The sequence below is a fragment of the Nicotiana attenuata genome, unplaced genomic scaffold (assembly GCF_001879085.1).
Source record: "Nicotiana attenuata strain UT unplaced genomic scaffold, NIATTr2, whole genome shotgun sequence".
Classification (NCBI taxonomy): Eukaryota; Viridiplantae; Streptophyta; class Magnoliopsida; order Solanales; family Solanaceae; genus Nicotiana; species Nicotiana attenuata.
The window spans coordinates 202713-213985 of NW_017671046.1; the positions used below are offsets into that span (position 1 = coordinate 202713).

Here is an 11273-nt window from a genome sequence, read left to right on the forward strand (position 1 = left end):
TCAAACAAGGAAAAGAGAGTCAAACAAAGAACTTAATCGAACAAATATAGATTTAAAAAGACAAGCACAGTTTCAGAACTCGGATAGGACCAAAAATACCTAGGGATTTTAACATACTGAATCAAGTAGAAGTAAAGCATAAACAAGTTGTTGAACATAGTAAAATCATAAAGCAACACCAAAAATCAGAGAAGAGATCTTTTTAAAAGAAGTTAAGAGAAAACCCTAATCGTTGAGAAAAAATGAAGAGTCATTTTGAAAGAAAATCGAAGAACCTTCGAGAAAACACTTAAGAAGTTCGTAATAAGCACGGATCTAAGATAGATCTGAAAGAAAACCGAAAGACCTTAAAGCTAGGGTTTCGAAAAACCCAGGAAAGGTGAGAAAGACTTTGAAAGGTTACCGATCTAGCCGAAAAGGTCAAGGATCTGCCTTGAACGTCCATGGATGGCCGGAGAAAGACCAGAGATCGAAGTCGAGTAAGGACTGGACCAGATCTCGTCGAGATTTATCCATGGAATCATGGAAACAAACACCCAGGAGCCATAAGAGGCCGATACACATCTCAAAGGGCCATGAGAGGCCGTGGATTAGGCAGGGATTGAGGTGGATTAGGGTGGGATTAGATGGCGGCGGCTAGGGTTCATGAGGGGTTGCAGAGAGAATTGAGAGGAGAAGGGATTCAGAGGCGGCGGGTGGTGGGAAATGAGTTAGGTTTTAGGGGTCGTTTAGGTTTAATTATGGGAAGTGAGCTGGTGGTCGTTGATCTAAATAATCAACGGCCTGGATTGAATGGGGTAGGTAGGGATCCGGGTTTGGATCGGTTTAATTGGAATTGGGTCGGGGTTTAATTAGAATTGGGCTGGGGTAATTAGGGCCTGATTTGGGTTATAATTGAAACCCAATTTGGGCTAAAATTTAGATAGCCACTTTTCCCTTTTAATTCATAAAAAATAGTAGATAAATTTCTGGAAACAAATTGAAAGCACTAAAATGATTTATAATATATAATTAACAATTTAAAAATATAGGATCCCATTTTATAAACATGAGACAAATTTAAACCTAAAAATGGCTAATATTGCAATTATGTGCAATTAGCTTTAAAAAATACTAAACAAAATTGTAAAAATATGGAAAACTTACCTTAGACATATTTTGGATAAAATATAAAGATCCCATAAATGAATCATCAAAAATAATAATTTTGGACATAATTATTGGGATTTTATGGATGAAAAAGGGGAATAAATCAGTTTAAAAACCTTAAAAAGTTTTTGGAAAATAATAAAAATACCTATTTTGAAGGTATTTTGCATAAATATATCGGAAAAAATTGGGTGTCAACAGTGACATAAAGTATGAGGTTGGCCATGAATAATTACCTCAATCAGGCATGGCTCAACAACATCCTTCAACCCCTAGCACCCTCAGTGAATCCCCAATTGTTCCATGCAATGAGGAACCAATGGAACTTACCTCCTCACTTCAATCCGATCTACCCACAAAATGCTCTCCTGGATATGCCCTTCTTCATGCCAGAGAATCTATCTCGGCTGAATCCCATATTCCTACCATGGGAACAACCTCAGCCAGCCCAGGAGCCACAAATACCACCACCTCATCAACAACCTCCCTCTCCACCCCACAATCACGTGCTTGTACCAGAACTAGTAGAGGCGGAAATGGAGGAGGAGGAGGAGGAGGAACCCCTCAATCTACTCTTAGAAAGAGTCCTAGAAATCTCAAGTCTGGACGGAGTAAAAGTGTTTCTCTTTACGGAGAGGCAAGAGAAGAGGCATGTGCTCAGTTGTCCACTAGAATTATACAAATGCTCGATGGACATAAGACCACCTCAGGATCCAACAGTGGGCAACAGAGCCATGATCCTAGTTCCATCAATGTGGAGGAACCCAGTCCTAGGGGCAGTGAGGGAAAATGGGGATCCGGCCAACGCAAATCTTAATATCTCAATGAATCGACCTACTAATATTATCATTTAAAACATAAGGGGATGGAACAATGATAACTTCAGGAGAAACTTCAGGGAAATGGTGGATACACACAGACCTTGCATGGTGGCTTTATTGGAAACTAGAATTGGGAATCATGTGGAGTTGCTGGATGATTTTGGGTTTATAGAATTGATAGAAGTTCCAAGTGAAGGCCAGGCAGGAGGGATAGTGGTTCTATACAACCATGAAATTGTCACTGTTCAGAATTTTGTTCGAAGGGATCAGAAAATTCATGCTACGATTGAGGTCAGTCCTTTACGTAAAAATTGGCTTTTTAGTGCTATTTATGCTAGTACAAATATACTTAATAGAAATAAGATGTGGGATAATCTTGAGAAAATTAGCAATAATTATAATGGTCCTTGGTTAGTAGGGGGAGATTTCAATGATGTTTTAGGATCAAATAAAAAATTTGGTGGCAATTGTATAAAGGAAAGTAGGGCAAATTATCTTTGGTCGAAGATTAACAATTGCAACTTAATTGACTTAGGGTATAAAGGGTGTAAATATACTTGATCCAACCATAGACATAAGAATAGGGGTCTCATTATGGAAAGGCTGCATAAGGTATTAGGTAATGAGGGATGTATTAACCTATTCCCAAAAAGTTCCATTATACACCTCCCTAAGACCCATTCGGATCATAACCCTATCTCAGTAGAATTAATCCCTAAAAATAATTATCTATACAAGTCACCCTTTAGACTTGAGACCTACTAGTGCAAGCATCCAGAATTCAAGCCCCTAGTGCAAAACAATTGGACAAATACTGACTATAATAGGGCTAGCAAAAATTTCATAGAAAAAGTTAAGGTTTGGAAACACCACACTTTCGGAAATACAATGGGGAAAAAAGAAAGAACCTAGCCCGCCTTCAGGGTATTCAAAATTCCAAGCACTATCCTTATAGTACCTTCCTCCAAACCCTAGAAACCAATCTCAAAAAAGATTACAATGATATACTAAAAATAGAAGAAGACTATTGGAAATTAAGGTCAAGGGTTATATGGCTAAATGAAGGAGATGCTAACACTACATTTTTCCACATCTCTGCCTCCAATACAAAAAGAAGGAATAAGATTAACTTCTTTAAAGATGAGGCTGGAAATTGGATCAATGACCCTTATCTAGTCACCTCACACGTTTGTAATTTTTTTCCTAATATTTTTACCACTTCACACATTAATTCTAGTCAGGTTAGCCCACTGAAAAACATCTCTCAAAACACTTTAAACCTCGATTGTCTAGATAACCCCTTGCTTGATATCGAAATAAAAAAGGCTTTATTCTCCTTTAAACCTTTCAAAGCACCTAGACCGGATGGCCTCCACCTGTTCTTTTTCCAAAAATATTGGGATATTATAGGACCCTCCGTAACAAAACTGTGCCATGACATTTTTAGAAATCGGGAAATCCCCCAAGATCTTAACAAAACTTATCTATGCCTAATTCCAAAAATACCCAATGCCAACAACATCAAATATTTTAGACCTATTGGTCTATGTAATACCATTTACATATTAATCACAAAAATCTTAACAATTCGCCTCAAACCTTTCCTTGATCAGCTTATTAATCCTCGTCAAGCTGGTTTTATAAAAAATAGAAGGGCGTCTGATAATGCTATTATCATACAGGAACTAGTTTCAAAAATCAATAAACTAAAAAGGAAAACAAGGTCAAATGCTCCTTAAAATTGACCTTGAAAAGGCTTTTGACCGGTTAGAATGGTCATTTGTGCATCACACTTTAACCTACTTCAATTTCCCTCAAAATTTTAAAAAATAATTTTTATTAATTATGAAGTGATTTAATTATTTCTTCAATTATTCTTGTTCTTTAATATTTCCAAAAGGATTAGCTAATCCTAGGACTCGCCCATTAACTTCAGAATAAATCTTGGAAAAGACAAACTCGGCGATGACAACGATTAATTGACAAGAACTTGAGGCGTTAACCCTCATTTTATAGATTCTACTTAGGGGTAGGATTGAACTACTTGTAGCCACATTCGAGTGTACTTAATTCTTTTAATTGTTTTAGGGATAATTCAATTAGAAAGCCTTGTTAGCTTTCAGAAGAAGCTAATATAGAATTATTATCCAAGACTAATTAACATAAAGTCGCTTATATTTGTTAAATCATGAAATAAAATGGATCGTTACTTGAGAGAATTTCCCTTTTGTCCATTCTTGTCGCCATTGATCATTTTACTTGCTTTTTAGGTTAGTTTACATTCACATTAACTATAATAATTTCTCAAAACCCTTATTAGTGTTTGCCTTAGCATAAAAAGTGATAATTCTCTTACTTGCCTAATTTCTTTTATATTGTTCCCTGTGGAATTTGACCCCAACTCATAGTTAGGTAAATTATATTGCATGCGATCATGTACACTTACTCTTTGAGGAGTGAATTTGGAAATTATTAATTTGGCGCCACTGCCGGATTGTTTTTTGAAGAAGTGTGATAGGTTCTAAAGAACCGAAACAATTACAAGAAAGTAGGAGATGCCCTTGGAAGGCGTTCTTGAGATAGAGATCTTTCACGTGTGGGAGATTGATTTTATAGGAACATTATCATACTTGAAATGGTAAAAGGTACATTTGGATGGCAATTGAATATGTCTCTAAGTGGGTGGAGGTCATTTCTCTCCTGTGAATGATGTAGAGGTGATGGTGAACTTTGTGAAAAAGCACATTTTCCCAAAGCTCGGAACTCATCGGGCATTGATAAGTAAAGGAGTTACTTACTTCCATAACATGCTATTGGATAATCTCTTGGGGAAATATGGAGTCAAGTATAAAGTTTTTACTCCCTATTATCCGCAGACTAGTGTGCAAGTCAGGGTATCAAATAGGGAGATAAAGCGGATTCTTAAGAAAACATGTTTATGGGAAGACATGTCATTTGCTGATGAACTTGAGCACAAGGCTTATTGGGCGCTTAAAAAGCTAAATTTTGAGCTTGAGTTGGCCAGTAAGAAGAACATATTGAAACTCAATAAGCTTGATGAGTTTCAGTTGCAGGCATATGAAATTTTCAAGTTTTATAAAGAGAAGACCAAAAGATGGCACGACAAGTATATTCACACCGAGATTTTAAGTCAGGCCAATTGGTTCTTTTGTTCAATTCGAGATTGAGACTTTTTTTCTCTGAAGCACAAATTAAGGTAATTAGTTTGAGGTGGTAAGAGTTACTCTACATGGAGAATTTGAGTTACGAACTCTAAACATCGAAAGGAGGTTCTTAGTGAACGACAAAGAGCGAAGCATTATTGGGATGGTGACTTTGATCGCTGAAACTCAAAGGTCGTACTCCAAATGTCTAACCGAGGATCTTACGTCGTGTCGTGCCTAGATTAGAGAAGATTTAAAGAAAGCATATTTTTGAGCTCGTGTCTCGTTGAATAATTTTGCGGTTAGTATAGGAATATACCAAACAATCTTACTTAGTTGAATGTCGTAATTTCTATGCGTTCTTGATATATTAAATTCCATATGAATATAGACATTGAGATATGAATAAGCGAGGAGTACTTCAGAAGAATGTGTCACGACCCAAACCGATGGGCCAAAACGGGCACCCGGTATCTTACTCAACCGAGTACCTACGTAACGTATCTTTCATATCATACTATCATATAAAAATGAGCCAGAGAGGCTGTCGTGAGATAAGTAGAATAAAACATGGGAAAATACCCGACATAGAACGACCCATCCTGATATAAAAACTTACATACGAGACATACGAGCCTATAAGGACAACATGATCATTTGTAAACTCAAAACATAGGCCGACAAGGCCAAGCATCCGTATACATGAAATTTGTCTACAATGCTCTAAGAGTACATACTTATCATAAGGTCGAGACTGGGCCCCGCCATACAAAACAATACGTGTCTAAATTATACTGACCAAACAAGCTACTCCGGAGCAAATGGAGCGCACCAACATCTTCCGTTGAGTTGATAGCCTACTTGGAGGACTCTCAACCTGTCTATCGAGACCTTCGGGCATGAAACGCAGCGTCCCCAGGCAAAAGGAATGTCAGTACGAATAATGTACTGGGTATGTAAGGCTCATAAATAAGTACATAAAAGACATGGAAGAAATATAGGGTACATGACTTAACCTATAAGTCTGCACAACTCTGTAAATCCTGAAATACTTATAGTGTCATACATATACGTATGAATGTTATGTCGTGCATAGGTACATATGTTCATAATATCGTCAAGCCTCTGAGGGCACCCCATCATATCATCTCGGCCACTGTGGGCAAAATCATCAATGTATACCAACTAATCAGGTGGTGGTGTGTATATAACGCCGTAACCTTTTCCCAATATAAGAAAATGGTATATGTTTCTTGCTCTTTGGATATAAACGTTCTGATCATGGGTCAATGTACATGTTTAAACGAATGAAATGCATGAAAAATATGTAATAATCTCAATATTCCTTCCCGATAAACTTTTTCAACTGCGTATTATTTTGAGACCCATGAACAAAAGATATAATAATATGTCACATGGGAAATCAAGAACACAGAAACCTCTAGTATTTCTATGAATAGAGTCGTTTATAAAAACTGTGCGTGCTCGTTTCTTCTGTATAACTTGGATCATGACGAAAAGAAAGAAGGGATAGCCTTAACATACCTGGAGTAGGGAAAACTCCGTATAATATTCTTGGATAAGATTGCACCGTACTCCTTTAGAATCGCAAAATTTTACGTTGCTATGATTCAACAAATTCTCGTTGGAAGCCTTCGTGAATTGAATTTAGCTTATGTTCCTAATGTATTTCGAACTAAGAAAATGGTATATGTTTCTTGCTCTTTGGATATAAACGTTCTTGGTTCTCTTTTTGTCCAAAATGAAAATGGAAAACAAAGACTTATCTTTGTTGTGATTGTTGTCTAAAGTAAAGAATGGAAACAAAGACTTGTAGTAAGTCTTACCTATTAAATTCCATTTACTCTTAGTTAGCCACCTAGGCCTAGAATGACTAAGAGTCATTCTTAGTCTTGTGGCTTTGTGCCACGTTTTTCTGGGTGTAATTTAATAATTTTTATCCACTTATTAGTTAATTGGGTAACGTCTCGTTATCCGGTAATTAACCAATTACTCGCATAATTTAAAAATTACCTCAAATTACTTAAAATCTACTTATTTTTTATATACTTTATATATCATATACCGCGGTCATATGGTACCTTTGTATGGTACTAGTCCATAAATATCGGGTATTATCGCTCAACCCATATTTTATCCCAAATTGGCCACCTTCAACGAAAGTCGCTTTCTTTAATTCGTGTACCCTTTATCCTTCGTGACACTTTCTTATTGCTATTAAATAGCATAATACTTACAATCCAAAAATAAATCTCTTTCTCGAACTTACGTCGATTAACTTACGATGAAACTTCAACGTACGAAAATGCAGGACCTAACATCTCATTTCCAATCTTATATCAATTAAATTATGGCGTACTTCCATGTACGAAAAGATAGAGTGTAACAGAATGCAACAAGTAATTCCTGTCCGGTCAATTAGCAACCATAGGTTATTCGAACTAATATATGTAACCAGAATGCAATAGGATTGATAAACCAAAACCACAACCCTAAAATATTCATCTCATCTAAAGTCAAATTTGTGAACGTTTGCCTAGTTCGTTTGATTTTTATTACTTATTTAATTTCTACAGTAGTAGATTAGAAACAAACCTCCAAGTCTAATAACATTGGACAAATAATTAATATTAGTTCACTTAGTGAACATTTAAGAATAAGTCTCTATGATTTTGATATTTGAATCTAAGTCACTTTACAACTTCACGTACACTTGCGTGAGATTTTGGGACAAATATGTAATCATCTAGGCATTGTTTAATCATCTGAATAGATGTCTGATCTGTAGAGCTTAAAAAGAATGGTGTGATCAGCATATGAAAGGTGTGTGATACAGAGGTCATTCTTTCACATCTCATATGAAATAAATCCTGACTAGAGGAGAGATTCCATTAAGCATTTTTTATTGTAACTCAAAGGAAAAGCAAATCAATCCGTTCTTTGTGAATCCCATTTTCCTCAGCATATTAAATAAAAAGGACAAAGAGACCCTGTCATATGCTTTCGAAATGTCTAGATGTAACAAATGCTAGACTGATTCGCCTCAAGTCTGACATGGATTATAATGATCAATCTTTGAGATTAATACCGCACATGTGTGAGTTACATATTTGGGAAGGTCATTACCTGCAAAAAAGAAAGCAATATGATTAGTTAATCATATGCAACCATTTGCCTAGTTTCCTGGAAATATAAAGTCGTAAAATCATCTGGTTGTATACGGTGGAAATCGGGGCTATCCAATTTCATTCTTTGATCGAAAAAGAGATACAACATCGAAAGGCCAAGACGTTGAGTCCGGGATCAAAGTTGTTTTTCAAGATCGAGGTCGACATCACTAATCGAGGTCAGAAAAGGGCATACTTCGAAATGACGCTGGTATAGCTCAGTAACGGAAATAGCGAGATATCCGCGACGGATCAAAGATCGTGGCGTGAATTTCGGAATGGGTTGATCTTCGGCGGTTAATCAGTTGTCAATATTGTTTTCTACTATGATTAGAAGTGTACCTTGTTCAGAACTCATCTATTATATAAGGAGAAATCTCATTCATTTGTAAGGATCATAATTCACTAATGAGAATACACATATCCACTGCTCTTTTCATCTTGATTACCATTCGTTACTGTTCATCATAGTTGTTCCATTTCTTTATTGTTATTTTTATTGCTCTATCTCGAGACCGTCTTGAATCGAGGTCGAGACTCCACTCGCATACTGGTTTGATCTATCCTATCTCCTAATTTATCTATTTAATTTCTTTTTTATCAATTGGTATCGGATTGAATCACATATCCTTAAAACCACAATATATGTTTAATTGTTACTCGAACTTTAGGGTAAACAATTTGGCGCCCACGGTGGGGCTAAGGATAATAATGATTGTTCGGTGCTGATTCTGATAACACACATTATTTCACGCTTGTTCTTGTCAAGTATTTTTTCTCTCAGGTTAAAACACGTCAAACTCAAAAAACGCACCCACACATGATGATGACGGTCTCGGGTTTCATGGGAAAACGATAATATAATTGCTCCAGGAGCCGGGGTGCCACCGGCTAATCTCGGGGGAGCACCGCTTGCTGATTAAGTTGATGTTAGTTCGCACGTTGCTCTAAGTGCGGACCCCGAATTGAGCGTACGTAGGGAAGGACGATCTGGTGGTCAGGGTACACAGGGCAGAGGAGACGGAGGAGTTAGTCTCCAGGTTAAATTCGAGATGTTATAGGCTCAGAAGGCCGATATTGCTCAGCTACAAAATTGACATAGAACACCGAGTGGGGTTGAGCTAGAAATCACTCGTCGTACCGAGCCAGTGACAGAGAGGTCGAATGGTAACGGATCGGGGCCCGATCCTCCAATAATGAAAATGCTCCAGGAGCTCACCAAGAGAATCCAGTCAGGAGAGAAGAAAATTGAAGCTAATGATAAAAAAGTGGAGGCATACAACTCTCGAGTTGATCAGATACTGGGGGCACCGCCAATCTTGAAAGCAATGGATTCGAAGAAGTTTGTACAAAAGTTGTTTCCTCCAAGTGCGGCTCCGAAGCATATTCCAAAGAAGTTTTGTATGCCAGACATATCCAAATATAATGGGACCACCGATCCCAACGAGCATTTTACTTCATATACATGCGCCATCAAGGGTAATGATTTTGAAGACGATGAAATCGAATCTGTGCTGTTGAAAAAATTTGGATAGACCCTTTTGAAGGGAGCAATGATTTGGTATCACAACCTGCCACCAAATTCCATTGACTCATTTGCCGTGTTAGAAAATTCTTTCATAAAGGCACACGCCGGGGCCAGAAAGGTCGCAACAAGAAAATCGGACCTTTTCAAGGTAAGACAAAGGGATAACGAAATGCTAAGGGAGTTTGTATCCCGATTTCAAATGGAATGCATGGAGTTGCCACCGGTCACAGATGATTGGGTCGTTAAAGCTTTCACCCAGGGGTTGAACGAGCGGAGTTCGATAGCATCACGTCAGTTGAAATAAAATTTGATCGAGTATCCAGTTGTAACTTGGGCAACGAGGACGACCAATTAAGAGCCCTTCCGTTTCAGTACATCCAAACAGGTCGGCAGTGAAAGCCTGGAGGGACGTCGAAAGGGAGCCAAGGTCAAACATAGAACGATATCAACCAAATACCGCAGATCGAAGGAACAATGGTTGAGGACGCAATTCTGTCCGGAATGATCGAAGAAGTGATCGAGGACAGAATTCTCGGGGATTTATGAGCAAAAGTGGTTTTAATAAGCATGCCGATCCCACAGAGGCACCTCGGTTATCGAAATATAACTTTAGCATCGACGCATCGGCCATGGTACCGGCAATCGGAAGGATCAAAGATACTAGGTAAACCAGACCCATACAGACCGATCCTTCCCAAAGAAACCAAAATTTGATGTGCAAGTATCATGGCACGCATGGTCATAGGACCGAGGATTGCAGGAAATTAAGGGAGGAGGTAGCCCGTCTATTCAATGAGGGTCACGTTCGAAAGTTCCTTCAGTGATCAAGCCAAGAATCATTTCAGAGAAAGGGACGCCAGCAGGAAAAATGAACAGGAGGAACCCCAACATGTCATTCATATGATCCTCGGTGGGGTCGACATTCCAAAGGGACCCATATCCAAACGCAAAGTTATCAATCACTAGGGAAAAATGAACCCGAGATTATGTGCCCGAAGGCTCCTTATCATTCAACGACGAAGAAGCAGAGGGCATTTCTCAGCCCCACAACGACGCTCCGGTACTTTCTTTTTTGTATCTTAGCTTCATCACCATCATATGTTATCTCCTTAACATTATCTGGTGCGTCAACTTCTTTCGATGGAACATCTATTGAGTTGGATAGATTGTATTTGGTTAATTGGGTGGCTAGATGCTTGGGTAGTCTTTGAAGTGATCTCCTTGACTCTCTCCTCCACAAGTGATTTTGGGACAAAGGATGGTGAACTTTGTGCAGATTTGATTTTATCAGTAGGTATGTTTTTATTGTAGGTTTGTAAGGCCTAGTTGCTTTGTTTGTCACTCAGGTTTTATTTTGATGGAACTAATTTAGTTTATGGAGCGAATTGCTTTTTGCTTTTGCTGCTCTATTATATCTGGCTTG

General features: G+C 38.0%; 1 protein-coding gene across 1 annotated transcript; it reads left to right on the forward strand.

The window, feature by feature from the left end:
* The first annotated feature begins 1396 nt into the window (after window positions 1-1396).
* Window positions 1397-1966, forward strand: LOC109205488 (putative protein TPRXL). The gene has a single exon (XM_019368204.1). The coding sequence runs from the start codon at window positions 1397-1399 to the stop codon at window positions 1964-1966; it is 570 nt and encodes a 189-aa protein (XP_019223749.1).
* Window positions 1967-11273: the final 9307 nt, after the last annotated feature.